Below are 18,880 nucleotides of genomic sequence, written 5' to 3'. Positions count from 1 at the left end.
GCTAAAATCATGCTAGCAACATGCTAGTCGAATGCTAGTCATGCTAGAAAAATGCTAGCAACATGCTAGTCGCATGCTTATCATGCTAAGAACATGATATCGACATGCTAGCAACATGCTATTCATGCTAGAAACATGCTAGCAACATGTTAATCATTCTAAAATCATGCTAGCAACTTGCTAATCATGCTATAAAAATGTTAACGGCCTGCTAGCAACATGCTAGTCACATGCTAATCATGCTAGCAACATGCTAGTCACATGCTAATCATGATAGAAAAATGCTAGTGACATGCTAATCATGCTATAAACATGCTAAACACATGCTATAAACATGCTAACAACAAGCTAGTCGCATGCTTATCATGCTAGCAACATGCTAGACACATTCTAATCATGCTAGAAACATGCTAGTGACATGCTAGCAACATGCTAATCATGCTAGAAACATGCTAGCCACATGCTAGTCGCATGCGAATCATGCTAGCAACATGCTATTCGCATGCGAATCATGCTAGAAACATGCTAGTGACATGCTAGCAACATGCTAATCATGCTAGAAACATGCTAGCAACATGCTAGTAACTTGCTAATCATGCTAGCTACATGCTAGTCACTTGCTAATCATGCTAGTGACATGCTAGATACCGTGGTAATTATGCTAACTACATGCTAGTCACTTGCTAATCATGCTAGCAACATGCTAGCAACTTTGCTAATCATGCTAATGACATGTTAGTCACTTGCTTGTAATGCTAGCAATATGTTAATCACTTTCTTTTTTAAACTTAAGCTTTTCAAACTTTCAAATTTTTATAAACTTTTTAAACTTTTCCCATTTTCAAACTTTCTAAATGTTTTAAACTTTTCAAACTTTCTGGTCAGGCTTTCTCAAGCCAACTTAAAGTTTGTCTTGACAAACTTTTTTATCTAGTTTACTCTATTATCTTTTTCAACTTTGTCTCTGATATCTCTCAAATAAAATAAAAATGCTTAAAAATAGAATTAGAATTAGCTGCCAACATATAAAACTTGGAGAATGACTATACAACCTAACATATAACCTAATTCATTTATAAAAACACTTTCACATATTTATATTTTATAAATAATTTATTGTATTATTTAGTTTAGAGTTCAGACTGAAATCTCTGCTTTTGGTTTCAGACTTCAATATCTTGACTTATATAGAGTATCTGATCAACTGTGTTGTGACATTGAGATATTTGTGATATTTCTTTCTTATCATTTTACCTCTCAATGGTGGCCGTCTGTTCCCTCCACAACACTTGCAGATCCTCCTTCTCCGTAGACTTTATTCTGCAAGACAACAAAGACGTGTTTTATATAAAGCAGCGGCCGCTAACATCTGTTCCCTCTTCCTTCTATTGCCTGTGAGCGCGAGAGATACTGAAAAAATATTCTTTCTCCAAAAAAGTCACCCAAGCATGTCCCTCTGCCATCTGCTTCTAACACCAGCAACTCAGTGCGAGCAGCTAAACAATGGCCTGTAAATTAGTGTAGCCCAGGGCACGTCCACATGTAACGCTAACAGGTACCATCGAGGGTATAATGGGTGTTGAAATCTCACTGAGTGAGAGGGAGAAGGTGAAAAAGAAAGAAAGCAGGTGGAAAAGAGAAGGAAACGCAATCTGACATACAGCTGTTAAGTGTTATGTTTTTTTTTTATCCCTTTGTAGTTTGAGTAATAATGTGAAACTTGGTTAGCGAGCACAGAAGTGACGAGTGAATGTGGGAATCTAATAAAACAGAATTAAAGCTACAGTGGCGCCAAGTGATATTATGTTATTATGATGAGTGCCGGTGAGGAAGAACTAATCTCTGGATTTGGCAGAGTTTGTGGCTTCAATTATTTGAACGATATTCACATGTTTCCACTAATCCACAAGTATTTAATGTATTTACAGAGATATAATTGAACATGCAATTCTATTATTGCTCAGATCCAGTTATTTATTTTTATTCAGATTTACCCATAACCTAAAGATGTCAGATAGACGGCCCCTTCATGTCATAACAGAATCATCTGCAAAGTGGACCAAACTTTGCTGCCGCAAGTCAAAAGTCTGGCTAAGTGAGACTATTAATAACAGGGGGCTTTTGTGTGCCTGTGTGTGTATGAGCGTTCTTTCGTTTAATGCATGCCAGACAGTGTTTACATGTGTGTCTATCATTCTGTCAGTGCTTCTACTCATAATTCACCATGACATTCTCAAATTCTGCATGCTAGTCTAGTAATTGTGTCATGCAACAACCAAACATTTGCTGCACATGTACATGACTGTTTTCCTTTTGTGGTAGGGACTTACCATTGACTTTTATTATATTATATTATATTATATTATATTATATTATATTATATTATATTATATTATATTTCCATATTTTCCGGACTATTAGTCGCATTTTTTTCATAGTTTGGTTGGTCCAGCGAATTATATTCAGGTGCGACTTATTTATCAAAATTAATTTGACATGAACCAAGAGAAATGAACTAAGAGAGATGAACCAAGAGAAAACATTACCGTCTACAGCTGCAAGAGGGCGCTCTATGCTGCTCAATGCTCCTGTAGCCTCTCATTGAAAACATAGAGTGCCCCCTCGCGGCTGTGGACGGTAATGTTTTCTCTTCGTTCTTGGTTCTAAATAAATGCGACTTATAGTCCAGTGCGACTTATATATGTTTTTTTCCCCTCATCATGACGTATTTTTGGACTTATGCCACTTATATTCAGGTGCGACTTATAGTCCGAAAAATACGGTGTATTATATTATATTATATTATATTATTGTCAGGGTCATGGACTTGTTTTGTCATGTCTTTGCCCAGTTTTTGTTCCTGTTTTCCCTTTTGTGGTCATGTTCCTGTCTTCGTTTAAGTTAATTAGTCATTCAGTGCACCTGTGTTTGTTAAGTATCTCTTGAATTTAAGTTTGAGTCTGTGCTGTCTCTGTCTTTGTCCGAGATTGTATGTCAACCCTTGTGCTACGTGTGTTCCTGTCTGCCCAGTGTTATTGTGACGAGTGGGGCGAGACCGAGAGCTGTGGGAACGGAGCGAGGCCGGTGGTGTGATTGGGAAATGAGCGACACCTGCTCCACTTGCCGGTCTCGCATCCCATGGAGGAGATAGGAAGGATACAAAAGGGGAGCAACGACAGTGAAGGACGAGAGAGGACCAGGCCTAGGCTTTATTTTGTGTTTTGCTTTTGTTTGGGCGCGACAGTTGTCTGTGAGGGGCTGTCGAGCTGTTTTGTGTTTATTTTGGTTATTAAAGTTTAATTTGATAGTCCGCCGGTTCCCGCCTCCTTCTTCCCATGATCATGGAAGAAGGAGGCGGGAACCGGCGGACAATCAAATGAAACTAGAAACAGTTCAAAGAGGGAGTGTGCTGGATGTGAGGGGTCCAGAGTGATTTTGCCAGCTCTTTTGCTCACTCTGGATAAGTACAGTTCTTGTATATAAGGGAGGGTTGTATGGATGATTCGCTCAGCAGTCCGGACTACCCTTTGTAGTCTTCTGAGGTCAGATTTGGTAGCTGAGCTGAACCAGACAGTTACTGAAGTGGATACACAGAGGATGGATTCAATGATGGCGAGTATAACTGTTTCAGCAGCTCTTGTGGTAGGTTGAACTTCCTCAGCTGGTGAAGGAAGTTGACTATGAAATCAATTTATTTCATAGTAAATGTTATTTACTATGAAATAAATGCATTTCATAGTAAATATAATTCAAATTCATTTACATATTTCCTGACATTTTACTCAAGACTTAATGATATTAAAATTATAATTCAATTGTATTTGGGGTACTACTTGTGCACAATGCACACTTTGTAATATTAAGCATTAAATGTGTTTAATGTCACCATTGATGAGTATTGTACAATTCTTTGAATAATATAGTTCTTTAAATGCAAGATATCTAGTGTACTTAAAGTATACTTGCAATAATTCCACTTTAACAATGAAATATACTTCAGTATATGTTGATTTGACTTTACTGTTTTCTTTCTTCCTCTTGCCCCATTTCTTTTCTCTCTCACACCATTTTTCACAAGTTCTTCTCCTGCTATTTTTGTTTGCACAGCTTGCCACATATAAAGTTTAGCTCTTTCTGTCGGCGATGAGGGATTCACATGTGATAAATTTAGGGAAACAGTAAGGCTGACAGAAAAGGTTTCAGAATAAGAAACAAGCATTCAAACTTCAAGTGAGGACATTAAGAATGTGAGGGCTGTAAATAGGGCTTTGAATGCGACAAGCTCAGGCAGTCCTGTACATTATTTGGTTCTCTTTACAGTGCCTCTGCAACTGTAAGGCCGATTGGGTGACTGTGAGGCGGCATAGTCATGGGTCAAAACACCGGTCTTCTGTTCCGATCAAAACATTAAACAGGTTCTCCCCACTCAGTGACACACCCACTGAGAAACCTGATCAAAATAACATTTGTTTTATAGACAATTGGACGAGTTTTTGGGGCAGACCTGACCTGTTGAAAAGAGATGGTCTCTTCTCTCTAGAAATATGGCACACAGTCTTAGAGTTTGCACTTGACTAACTGGGGCCCAGGTCCGGAAGCAGACAGACTGGCTAAACCGACCGTCTGCTAGCCGCCCCATGCCACAGAAATTAGCTAATTCTCAGCACATAGAGCCTCTTTCACCTAGATATCACACTATAAAGACTATAAAGAAAATAAAATAAAAATCCAAACCAATTTAAGAGTAACAATTTAATAGATCAACAAATAAAAAACAGATGTAATACAAATAAACTAATGATAAAGCTTTGCTTATTGAATATAAGGTCCCTCTCTATGAAAGCACTTATTGTTGATCACAGATCATAACCTAGATGTGACCTGTTTGAAAGAAACCTGGCAAAAACAAGATGATTACATTATTTTAAATGAGTCTACACCCAAGATTACTTTTATAAACATGAGCCACGTCCAAAAGGTAAAAGGAAAGATGTTGCTACAATTTATAACAAAACATTTTTCAGTATATCTCAGAGGGTGGGCTTTAGAAATAAATAACTTGTTTGTAATTGTAATACTGCTTCATATAATATTATCCAGAGAAACTAGTGTTAATGATAAATGTGATGTTTGTACTGGCCACTGTATACAGGCCACCAGGGCACCAAACAGAATATATATATATCCAAGTTAGTGCTGGCTGCACATAAAGTTTTATATATTGGTAATTTTAATATCAATGTTGATAATGAAAAAGATGCATTGAGATCAGCATTCACAGACATTTTGAACACTATTGGGGTTAGACAGGGTACAGTATGTCAGGACCTACTCATTGCTAAAATCATACTCTAGATTTAATACTATCACATGGAATTGATGTTGATGGTGTTGAAATTATGCAGCCAAGCGATAATATATAAAATCATTATCTAGTCTTGTGCCAACTTCATATAGTTTAAACTGTAAATTCTAATTATTGTTACAAGTATGGTAGAATCATCACTTCTACCACAAAAGACTTCTTTTAAACCAGAATCTTTCTGGTTTATCTCCATTCCTCAGCATATCCAATACCTCAGAACAACTTTATGATGTAACAGAAACTATGGACTCTCTCTTTTCAAGCATTTTAGATAAGGTTGCTCCTTTACGCTTGAAGATTAAGAGAAGATTGACACCGTGGTGTAATGAGCACACTCGCACCCTAAAGAGAGCAAACAAAAACATAGAGGTATTTTGTTTTGCTTGGCGGCAAAGTACACTAAACTATAGAAAAGCATTCAAAACTGCTAGATCTGATTACTTTTCATCTCTTTTAGAAGAAAACTAGTATAACCCCATGTATTTATTCAATACAGTGGTTAAAGAAAAATAAAGCATCAACAGGTGTTGACATTTCCTAACAGAACAGCAGTAATGTCTTTATGAACTACTTTACTTCCAAGATCGATTCTATTAGAGATAAAATTGTAACCATTCATCTGTCAGCTACAGTATCACATCAGATAGTGTGTTATCGATTCCCTGATAAACAATTTCACTCATTCTCTACTATGGGAGAGGAAGAATAGTATAAACTTGTTAAATCATCTAAACCTACAACATGTATGTTAGACCCTATTTCATCTAAGCTCCTAAACGAGGTGCTTCCAGAAGTCATAGATCCTTTTCTGACTATTATTAATTTGTCACTGTCATTAGGATATGTCCCCAAAACCTTCAAATTGGCTGTTATTAAGCCTCTCATTTAAAATTAAAAAAATTAAAAATTGACCGTAAAAGAACTAGTTAATTAGAGATCCATCTCGAATCATCCTTTCCTGTCCAAGATCCTAGAAAAAGTAGTATCCTGAAATTATATTCCTTCTTAGAGAAAAATGGTATCTGTTAGGATTTTCAGTCAGGATTTAGACTGTATCATAGTACTTAGACTGCTCTCATTAGAGTTACATATGACCTGCTCTTATCATCTGATCGTGGTTGTATCTCTCTATAAGTGATACTGGATCTAAGCACCGTGTTCAACACTATTGACCACAACATTCTTTTACATAGACTAGAAAACTTAGTTTGCATTAATGGAAGTGCATTAGCATGGTTCAAATCATACTTATCTGACTGCCATCAGTTCGTAATAGTGAATGAAGAGGTATCATATCGATCACAAGTGCAGCATGGAGTACCTCAAGGCTCAGTACTAAGGACGTTACTTTTCACGCTTTAAATGTTATCCCTGGGAGATATCATCAGGAAACATGGTGTTAGCTTTCACTGTTATGCTGATGACAAACAGCTCTATAAAACACACCAATTTGAAAAACGAATGGAATGCACAGTCGAGTGTAGAGTGGACTGTGAAAACGGAGGCTTTTGAAAATGATAACACAATTTTATTAATGTGACGCATATTATACCAATAGATATCCGTGTTTATACTGGTATTGTGCATGTTATATGCTATACACTTTTACACAAAACATGAGGGCAGTTGCGTTTTAGATCAGACATACAATTGTGAGTGTGTGCGACCTGGACGCGTCAGTGAATGGTGGTTTTTTATTTTGTAAATAAAATAATCCTCTCAGAAGAACTGCATAAAAAAGTATTATGTCTGTTCCGTATCATCTGCAGTGAGCTTTTTTGAGGCTTTGCAAATGTAATGTTTTCTGTTGTTTCAGTGTGGAAGAGACAAAGTTTGCAAAACGCTTGCAAAATCTAGTGTGGACTGATAACGTTTTAAAACAAAAACGCTGTTTTCAAATGCACCGGGTTTAAGTAAACGTAGCCTTAGACTTGATGGCTGCTCTGTCAGTTCTTCGTCATCAGTTAGGAACCTAGGTGTTCTATTTGATAACAATCTTTCCTTTGAAATCCACATTTCTAGCATTTGTAAAACTGTATTTTTCCTTCTCAAAAATATATCTAAATTATGACCTATGCTCTCAATGTCCAATACAGACATGTTAATCCACGCGTTTATGACCTCAAGGTTATATTATTGTATTGCGTTATTGGGTGTTTGTTCTGCACGCTTAATAAACAAACTCCAGCTAGAGTTCTTACTGGAACCAGGAAATATGACCATATTAGCCAGGTTCTGTCAACACTGCACTGGCTCCCTATTAAACATTTTATAAATAATGTTAATATCTTGCTCATTACCTATAAAGCCCAGTGTGGTTTAGCACCTCAGTATTTGAACAAGCTCTTATTGCATTATAGTTCTCTGTGAGCTGCATTCTCAAAACTTTTGATAATAATCAAAATCAACTGTTCGCAGCAGATCCTTTTACTATTTAGAGCCAAAACTATGGAATAACCTACCTAACATTGCTCTGGATGCAGATAAACTCTGTCAGTTTAAATCTAGATTAAAGAACCATCTCTTTAACCTGGCTTACACATTGTATACACATTTCTAATATTCAAATCTGTAAAAAAAATTTTTTTGGCTGCTTTAATTGACAACTGGAACTTGGAACACTTCCAATAACACACAATGTACTTGCTACATATTTGGAAGAATGAAATTTACGCTAATACTAGTCTGTTTCTTTCTTATTCTGAGGTCACCGTACCCCAAGATCCAGTCTGTATCCGGATCAGATGGTCACTGCAGTCACCCGGATCCAGTACGTATCCAGCCCAGATGGGTGATCAGCACCTAGAATTGACCTCGACAGCCCTGAATGTCAGCGGAGACCAGGACAACTAGATGAGCCCTAGAAACAGATCCCCATTGAAGACCTTGTCTTCTTGATGGCCACAGGGACAAGACCACAGAAACCAAATGAGTCCTCTGCACAATGTGACTTTGCTGCAGCCTGGAATTGAACTGCTGGTTTTGGCTGGCCAGAGGAGAACTGGCCCCCTGACTGAGCCTAGTTTCTCCCAAGGTTTTTTCTCCATTCTGTTAATGATGTATTTTGGTTTCTTGCCACTGTCTACTCTTGCTTGCTTAGTAGGGGACACATAATATCCAGTGATATTGTCAACTTGATTGCACAGATACAATTTAAACTGAACTGAGCTCAATGATGACATCACTGAATTCAATGATGAACAGCCTTTGACTGAAATTTGAGTGTTTACTATTGTCATTTTGCATTATTTTATTTTGTGATTTTTTTTGTTGTTGCTGTTTTTATTTATTTACCTATTCTGTGAAGAAAACGGAAAGTTTTGCATATGTAAGTGCTACTGAAGTGGAAATTTTTGCATGAAAAAAACAACCTTTTTTGAGAAACTGATTGCATTTGGAATCTACAGACTCAATAGATAAAGTGTAATGAAAGGTCACGGTTGATAAACCGTGATCTCTGGGTTTTGCACTTTGTGGGTAAAGTCTGTGTGTTACGCGTAAGCACTGATTAGTTTGTGGGCTTCTCCGTTAATTGTCATCAGCAACAGCTGTCACTCATTACTCATCCCTATATATTGGCTTGTCTAGTGTCCCCGTCCCCGTAGTGGAACCCCGTCCACTCTACGCAACCCACCACCAAGCAACACCACTTACCTTCGGCTCGCTTCCCTGCAGTTCCTGTGTCACCTTCTCCTGCTGCCAACCGACCTCCGCCTTCCGGATTCGTCATTCATCACCACCATCTTGGACTGTGCATTCCTCCCAGCGTTATTTGTGTCCCAGTATTGTATGGTTTCATTGTCTTCATTAAATTACCTTAACCTCGCACTTGCTTCCTGCCACTCCTTCACCCCAGTCGTTACAGAACGCTCTCACCAAACATGTAAGCAGCGAGCACCACTTCACTGTCAGAATTCATTCACCACAGCGTCAACCGCATGGATCAGCAGCAGGAGAGCATCGTGAACATTGGACGCACGATCCAAGCGCTGGTGACACAGGTGTCCGAGCTCACCCAGCCGATTCATCAACTCACCTCTCCCACTGCGCCCACCGCACCGCCTGGGCCGCCCGTCCCCCGGGAGACCTCCCAGGACCACTTCCGGCCAGAGCCGCGACTTTCGGCGCCAGAGAGTTACTCCGGTGAGCTTTCCCTCAGCTTTCCCGGAGGGAGAGAGAGCGGCGGAGGTCCCAAGGACTATGTTTATATTGCGGTGGCTCGGAGCATTCCATCCATTCATGCCCGGTAAAAGAGCCAGCCCAGTAGTAAGTTTGAGGCTACTATCGTGTGGGATCTCCGCCGGGAAGTCCTCAACCACATCATCGACTCTCCTTCCGGTGAAACTGCGGTGGGAGAATCACACTCACGACTGTCACGCCCTTCTGGACTCTGGGGCCGAAGGTAATTTCATTGACTCTCTCCTTGCACGTCACTTGAACCTTCCTGTCCTTCCTGTGTCTCATCCCATCCATGTCATCGCACTCATTGGCCAGGAACTGCCACACGTCACCCACTACACTGAACCCATAACTTTGCTCACCTCAGGCAACCACAGTGAAACCATATCCTTTTACCTCATGGACTCCCCTGTAGCTCCCATTGTTTTAGGTCACACCTGGTTAATCAAACATAATCCACGAGTGGATTGGGGTTCCAACACAGTCACCTTGTGGAGTGAAAGTTGTCATGAGTCTTGTCTGGTTTCTGCTTGTCCTGTTGTGCCTGTTTCTGTCTTTCAGAAAGAGACCATGGTGTTATCAAACGTGCCCGCAGAGTACTTGGACCTGAAGGAGGTGTTCAGTAAGTCCCGTGCTGCTTCTCTTCCTCCGCATCGTCCCTACGACTGTGCTATAGATTTAATCTCCGCCTAAAGGCAAGCTTTACTCTCTTTCTATTCTGAAAAGAGGGAGGCCATGGAGAAATACATTTCTGATTCCTTGGCATCAAGGTTCATCTGCCCTTCCTCTTCTCCAGCGGGGGCGGGATTCTTTTTTGTGGGTAAGAAGGATGGTTCTTTGCGACCTTGTATTGACTACCGAGAGCTGAACAACATTACGATAAAGAACACCAATCCGTTACCATTGATGTCTTCAGCTTCAAGAGGTTACAGGGAGCATCTGTATTCACAAAATTGGATTTACGTAACGCTTATCATTTGTTCTGCATCAGGAAGGGGGATGAATGGAAAACCGCCTTTAACACCCCTAGAGGGCACTTTGAATATTTGGTGATGCCGTTCAGGCATCGGGCATTCAGGGGTTTTCCAGGCACTCGTTAATGACGTGTTGAGAGACATGGTAGATCAGTTTATATATGTTTACCTGGATGACACACTGATTTTTTCTTCATCTCTCCAGGAACATGTTCAACACGTCAGACGAGTGTTCCAGAGATTACTCGAGAATGGGCTTTTTGTCAAGGCAGAGAAATGCGTATTCCATGCACAGTCTGTCCCCTTCCTAGGGTATATCGTCTCGTCCGAGGGAATACGTATGGATCCTGACAAGGTTAAGGCTGTGATATATTGTCCATCTCCAGATTCCTGTAAGGCCCTACAGCGGTTTCTGGGGTTCGCCAATTTCTATCGACGTTTCATTCGTAATTTCAGCCAACTAGTCTCACCTCTGACGACCTTGACCTCCCCCAGTACTCCGTTCAGGTGGTCGGATGCAGCCGAGACTGCATTTACCAACCTCAAGAGCCGCTTCATTTCGGCTCCCATCCTTGTAGCCCCTGATCCCACACGGCAGTGCGTGGTGGAGGTCGACGCATCAGAGGTGGGGGTAGGAGCAGTTCTTTCCCAACGTGCTGCCTCGGATGATAAGATGCATCCCTGCGCGTTTTTCTCTCATCGGTTATCTCCTGCTGAATGCAATTATGACATTGGTAACAGAGAATTGTTGGCCGTCAAATTAGCTTTAGAGGAGTGGCGTCACTGGTTGGAAGGGTCAGGGGTACCTTTCCTTGTTTGGACCGATCACAAGAATTTAGAGTACATTAGAACTGCCAAAAGACTCAATTCCAGGCAGGCTCGGTGGGCACTTTTTTTTCGGTCGTTTTGATTTTACTCTGTCGTACCACCCGGTTCTTTGTCACGTCTTTTTGATCCCTCCGCCCGCCCGGTGACTCCCGAGTGTATTTTACCTGAGAAAATAGTCGTCTCAGCACTCGTATGGGAGGTCGAATCGAAGGTCAAGACAGCCTTAGAAGGGGTAACGCCTCCGCCCGGTTGCCCACCGAATCGTTTTTTTTTGCCAGAAGAGTTACGGTCCGAAGTTATTCACTGGGGTCACTGCTCTAATGTTACTTATCATCCAGGGATAAGCCGAACCAAGGGGTTAGTTAAACAACGATTCTGGAGGCCACTTATGGCTCGTGATGTCCACGATTTTGTTTTGGCTTGCTCAGTTTGCGCCAGTGGTAAGTCGTCTAACCGGCCTCCTGATGGGCTTCTTCAACCGCTGTCTGTCCCTTCAAGACCCTGGTCACATATCGCACTAGATTTTGTTACCGCCCTCCCGCCCTCTAATGGCATGATGGTCGTTTTGACAGTAGTGGACCGGTTCTCGAAGGCGGCACATTTCATTCCCTTGCCCAAATTACCAATAACAGCCAAGGAGACAGTGGTCACTGTCCTAGATCACGTCTTTTGGTTACATGGCCTCCCGGTAGACGTGGTTTCTGACAGGGGATCCCAGTTCATATCCAAATTTTAGAAAGATTTTTGTAAGTTGCTAGGAGCGACGGCTAGCCTGTGTTCGGGTTATCATCCCCAGAGTAACGGACAGTCTGAGCGAGCCAACCAAGATTTAGAGAGAACGTTGGGATGTTTGTTCTCCAAGAATCCTTCTTCCTGGAGCCAACAACTCTCTATGGTGGAGTACGCTCACAATTCGTTACCAGTGTCAGCCACGGGCCTCTCTCCATTTCAGTGCAGCTTAGGTTACCAGCCTCCAGCCTTTCCTAGTCTGGAATCTGAAGTTGCGGTCCCCTCCGCTCACACATTTGTCCAGAGGTGCCACCGCACCTGGACCAGAGCCCGCGAGACTCTGCTCCGGATGAGGGAGCGCACTAAGGCGAAGGCCGATCGCCACCGGTCAAAGCCTCCCGTTTACGTCGTGGGTCAAAAAGTGTGGCTTTCTACGAACAATATTCCTCTCCATTCCGTTTCGAACAAATTAGCTCCCAAATTCATTGGCCCGTTTACTATCACCAAGATCATTAGTCCGGTGACAGTCCACCTCAAACTACCTCCAGCGTACAGGAGGATACATCCCGCCTTCCATGTGTGCAAAATTAAACCCGTGTTTTATTCACGTATTAATCCGCCTACCCCGGTTCCCCCGCCGCCACGTCTCGTAGATGGGGAACCGACCTTTTTGGTTAATCATATTCTGGACTCGAGACGGAGGGGACGAGGATTCCAGCACTTGGTGGACTGGGAAGGTTACGGTCCGGAGGAGAGGAGTTGGGTACCTGCTAGGGACATACTGGATCACTCCCTTATTGATGATTACAATCAGCAGGTAGGCCCTTCTGGGAACTCCAGGAGGCGTTCTTAGAGGGGGGGGGGGGGTACTGTCACAGTTGGTAAACCGTGATCTCTGGGTTTTGCACTTTGTGGGTGAAGTCTGTGTGTTACGCGTCAGCACTGATTAGTTTGTGGGCGTCTCCGTTAATTGTCATCAGCAACAACTGTCACTCATTACTCATCCCTATATATTGGCTTGTCTAGCGTCTTGTGTTCGTGAGAGCGTTGTTTCATGTTTGTGACCTGTGCTTTGCTTTCTTGTGTGTTTCTGCGTTGGATGTCCGTGTTTCCCCGGAACCCCGTCCACTCTACGCAACCCACCACCAAGCAACACCACTTACCTTCGGCTCGCTTCCCCGCAGTTCCTGTGTCACCCTCTCCTGCTGCCAACTCACCTCCGCCTTCCAGATTCGTCATTCATCACCACCATCTTGGACAGTGCATTCCTCCCAGGGTTATTTGTGTCCCAGTATTGTATGTATTCATTATCTTCATTAAATTACCTTAACCTCGCACTTGCTTCCTGCCACTCCTTCACCCCAGTCGTTACATGAAATTATCAATTAAATGTGTATGTTTTTATTCAAATATTCTGAAGGAAGACAAGTCCCGGAAGCAAAATAGCCCTAATCCCCCCCAAAAATGACTGACTTGCCTTAAAATTATTGATTTTACTTAGACAATATTATAAATTGTATAGAACCATTATCAGCCTTAACATGAAAATAATCATCAGTATTGGTGTGTGCTGGTGCTTTCTGCGTCCCTGCTGTGAATGTAAAATCTGGCCCACTCACACTCACACACAAACACTCAACCCAGATAACTTCACATATAGGCTCCTCAGACAAATTCTCCCTCTGGCTCTCAGACTGACCTTCCTGTCGATCAGGACATAAGCACAGACCCTGCATGTCTTAGCCTGATTTCTAATAAATGGAATCTCTTCTCTCCTCTTTCTTCTTTTCTTGCCCTCTGCAAGACATCTACTCCAGCCGAGGCTCCTGGGGCCTAATGTTAAGCACAACATAGCAGAGAAATCCCTGCATTGCTAAGCTGAATAACAATCAGTCTCTTACTCTGTGTCTCATTCTGTCGTTCTCTAGGTTCTGCAATACTCTCTCAAGGTCAGCACAGTATAGATTCCCTGCGGGTGTCATCTGTCAACTGTTAAACATTCTGCACAATCAGCCCACCCCAACTCACAAATATTTTTCACCCTCTCACGCTAGCGCTCCCCATCCTGCACCATTGGCTCCCTCAACACCAGTCTGGAGAGAATCAGAAGAGTACGTGTCTCCCAGCTGAGCCGGTATCTGCCGGTGTTTAGAGGATTGACAAATCTTATGGAGGTTTGGTGAAGACTTTTCTTCCTTTGTTTATTATGGTTGCCTGAAGGTTTCACTGAGCTCTGTGACACACTACTATCTGACAGCGGGTTAAGATAACCTTTTATTTCCCCTGGATCTCTGTGACACTAGAGATAAGAGTGAGGGGGAGAGGAAAAGGGAATGAGAGAGAATGAGAAAGCCATTATGGAATTAACATGTTAAGAATGGATGTCTCTGTTTGGATGAAAACATGACGGCTGTCAGGTCAAGTGGACCTGAAAACAAGAATGCAATCTGTAACTCTCACATGCTCATTAGACATCTGACTCTTACCAAAGAATGGATCAGAATTGAAGGAAATAAACGGTCTGAGTCACTTTTGCTCATACTTAAGAGTAAGGATTTGATCAAACCCCATTGAACTCTGGCATATACCATTTGTGAATTATAGGAATGATTCCCCAAATCATGCAGCTTGTTAAGGAGAGATGTGCTATTAATGTATCTTTCATGACTAGAAAAATGTTAAAATAAATAAATAAACAAACAAACATTAATTTTGAAAAATAATTCAGAACTGATACATATCTAGTGAATCAGTTCTGATCTAGATTTATTCTGTTTCAGTTCCAATTCAGAATTTAAAGAAAGAAAGAAAGAAAGAAAAAAAAAGAAAGAAAGAAAAAATGAAATGAAGTAAACAAATAGAACAGATATATACAGATATGTGTGAGGGGTAATTACAGACAGTATATGTATATGCATTTTAATAAATATAACTAAATTTGTATATTGCATTTTATTATACAGATACAAAAATGCAATTTACATATTATACATACATTTATTTTTATGTTGTTCTTTTGTTGATTTTGATTGCTTCCATTGTCCCCTTTTGTAAATGTGTGTGTGTGTGTGTGTGTGTATATGTATATACATGTATATATATATATATATATATATATATATATATATATATATATATATATACAGTATAACACACCCAAAAACTGCTATACAGATGCAAACTTAAGTAAACTAATATGATCTTATTATAAATTGTTACCCAGTCTTACAATAAAGAAGCTAACTGAAACTTTTCATCCACAAAAAAAAAAAGTGGTCACACTTTATTTTAAGGTTCATTTCTTGCTATCAAAAAAACAGTAACTACAACTTTTGCCTCAAAGTCCAAATTTGCTGCTTATCAATAGTTAAAAAGGTAGTTGGTAAGTTTAGGTATTGGGTAGGATAAGGGATGTAGAATATGGTAATGCTGAATATTTGCTTTATAAGCACTAATCAACAGCCAATACGTTAATAATAGACATGCTAACAAGCAACTAGTAAAAGATGGGGTAAGCGATTTCTGGAAGCCAATGTTGACATTTGAAATCACCAAAACAAACACGCCCCCACCCCAAAAGGGCCTCGCACCTATTTTGATAGCTCTGCCCCACACATACGTACGCAAACCAGGAAAGATTAGTTCTGTGAAACAAAGCAAAACCATTGTTACACCATGTCTACACCAGACGTGAGTGGCGCGGGTCGAACTCATAATAATCAATGATGTTTTCTACACCATAGACATATATATATATATATATATATATATCTAAGGTCTACTCTGGATGTGACGTGGCAAGACACGACAAATCCACAACAGAAAACTGCTGTTGTGTTTTATTCATGACGTATTGACACAAATTTCAAATGATTTGCAATGGTTGCTTTGTCGCATCCAGTGTACTAAACAGACTTTAGCTGTTGCGGCGCAGACATGGTGTTACTTACCTATTGAGAGGAAACAAAGCAACCTTGCCGTTTGATCGCAGGCCTTCGGCTCTTTGAGTTCTCTCCAGCACTGGAAAGCTGATCCGATATTTACATAGGTCCTACTTCTTGCCTTAAGACATCTTTTGTTCCAAAGACATTTTCCTCTTTTGTTTTTTAACCCGCCATTTCTATCTCTATCCGTGTGTGTACACTTTGGAAGGGATAAATGCAGAGCACGAATTCTGAGTATGGGTCACCATACTTGGCTGTGTGTCATGACACTCACTTTTTTATCTTTCTGTCTCTCGGCTCACTAATGTTCATCCTGTGCACTAAACGCTTTCTCCTCCAAATCATGAGTAGACACACCCCTTACTGCTGATTGGCTATGAGTTTGTTTTGCTAGTTGGCCCGAATCAGTTTTCTAAAGCGTTTTCTGAAAAATCACCTTTTCACCCCACCTTTAATAGTGATAATTGGTCCCTATACTGTTACTGAGAAAGTTTTCAATGCAAGTAAAAATTATGATTATTTAAATAAAAAAAAATAAAAATTCCAAATTGTATAAAATAAATTACTATTGTATCCAGAACAAAATAGCAACAACCTAGCAACCACCCAAAACACTTGAGTGACCCAACAGCAATGTGCTCAGCAAATCCACAAAAACACCCTGACAAGCACACTCCAGTTGGATCATGAAGGAAACTTTCACACGGGTAAAAACTAGTGTTGTCAAAAGACCTGGTACTTCGGTACCAAGTCGGTACTATAAAATTTTAATTTTACGGTACCAGGTTTTTTTAAGTACCGGTGGTACTGAGTACCCAGTCAACTCGGTTCTTGATTCGTTATCCGAAAGGTGCACAGATGCGCTCTCTTCATAAAAACACTGAGACATGACGACATCAAAAGGTGCTTAGATCAAATGAAAGAGTTCATGCAGGTAAGTTTTATAGTTTTTCCCATACACTAGGAAATATCAAAACTGACCGCCACAAACAGATTTTCCTTTGTTGAAAAAACATGAGTACTGCACGTGTCAAAACCTGGTGCAAGTGCTTTGATATCACTGTATTTCTAAAGAAAATTGAATGTCTATAGAAAATTATGGAGATCATTTTCATTTCATCTTGCCTCTAATGCCTGAGCTCGCACTCTACAAGCTCCTCCTATATATATATATGCCGCAAACAAATAGAGTGCAAGGCTGTGGGAAACAGCTTCTGTTATGAATTAAATTAAATATTTTAATTTCAATTAAGTATTTAAATTAACACTGTTATAACAGTAGTTAATCGTTAGCATAAGCATATTCAAATTAAATATGTACACAGTTTGGATTAAATAAAAGTGTAGTAAAAAAAAAATAATAAGCATGTTTTTGTGTTTTGCTTTGGTATCGAGCCTCAGACCCCAGCCTCAGTCCATTTCTTGAATCGATTTTGCTTGACAAATCTCATAAGGCTGCGGTTCTCTCGGTTGGTTGTGCATCTTTTTCTTTCACACTTTTTCAACTTTCTGTTAACATTGGATGCAGCACTCTGTGAACAGCCAGCTTCTTTGGCAATGAATTCAGCTTACCCTCCTTGTGAAGGGTGTCAATGATTGTCTTCTGGACAACTATCAGATAAGCAGTCTTCGCATAATTGTGTAGCCTAGTTAACCAAACAGAGAGACCATTTTGAAGGCTCAGGAAACATTTGCTGCTGTTTTGAGTTGATTAGCTGATTGGCATGTCACCATATTCTAATTTGTTGAGAGAGTTTTGTTAAATGTGAGCCAAAATCATCACAATTAAAAGAACCAAAGACATAAACTACTTCAGTATGTGTGCATTTAATTTAATACTCAAGTTTCACAATTTGAGTTGAATTACTGAAATTAACTTTTCCACGACATTCTAATTTATTGAGATGCACCTGTAAACACAGAATTACAACAATGAAGTAAAACAGTACTTTATATCACTTCATATCTCACCAGGTTCAGGCCATTTACAAAAGTGTCCATCCTCTTTATGTCTGTCAGTCTTGCTTAAATAGCCCCTAACTATTTCTGACATGTATCAGCGTAGCCAGGGAAACAAAATGACTTGACAGATGTGTGATATGCACGTCTGAAATGGGGTTAGAGGTTGTGTGGTTGTCTTAGGAACACATGCTGCATACAAACACTGTTCTTTCTTCCCTGATACAGAGATATCAAAGCTTTGGCACACATCTGAACACACACGTCATTTTGTTTCAGAGAAGCCGAAGCACAATCTAATTCATAAGGTCTAAAGTTCCCTCCTGAAGAAAAAAAAAAGTGTCTTTACTGAGAAAGTTGAATAATTCAGGTGTTATTCTTGTTTGCTTTTATAGCTTAAAGCAATGGTTCCCAACCTTTTTCAGCTCGCGGCTCACACAACCAAACACATATGTTTGTGAGGCCCACTGAAAAAAAAATTAACTGACCTATTGTAAGTGTTATTGTTATTGTATTGCTATTGTTGGGTTAATAACTTAGCACTCAGAAGCTAGATTGTTAACTGTATTTATTGAATTAACTAGGACTGTGCGATATGGACAAAAAAAAAAAAACTATTGTGATTTCTTTGATCAATTTTGCGATTTCCATTTTAATCACAATTTTGACACACACAGATATGCTTTACAGTCATAAATGCATTCAGGATGAATTTGAAACATATTTCCAAAAGATAACCAATTAGAGCTTTATCAAAAAGTTCTAATGTCTCTAGAGCACACATAAGTCAAAATAATCACTATAGTAAAGGTGTAACAAAATTTCTAGACTTACGGCAAAAAAATATAAATAAATAAATCCAGTGTCCTGGGACTTTTTTTTTCGTTTTTGCCATGCATTGT

At 40.1% G+C, this 18,880-nt stretch overlaps 1 protein-coding gene across 3 annotated transcripts in view; it reads right to left on the bottom strand.

Annotated features, from left to right (window-relative positions):
* Positions 1–18,880, bottom strand: part of lekr1 (leucine, glutamate and lysine rich 1) — a 144,468-nt gene that overhangs the window by 48,616 nt on the left and 76,972 nt on the right. For all 3 annotated transcript variants that reach the window (XM_059506260.1, XM_059506259.1, XM_059506261.1), the window contains one exon: positions 1,255–1,320. In XM_059506260.1, coding sequence (XP_059362243.1) covers positions 1,255–1,320 — 66 coding nt within the window. The remainder of the gene's footprint in view (positions 1–1,254; positions 1,321–18,880) is intronic.

The sequence above is a fragment of the Carassius carassius genome, chromosome 23 (assembly GCF_963082965.1).
Source record: "Carassius carassius chromosome 23, fCarCar2.1, whole genome shotgun sequence".
NCBI classification, from domain to species: Eukaryota; Metazoa; Chordata; class Actinopteri; order Cypriniformes; family Cyprinidae; genus Carassius; species Carassius carassius.
The sequence above is the reverse complement of the archived record's forward strand: the minus strand, read 5'-3'. Positions and strand labels throughout refer to the sequence as shown.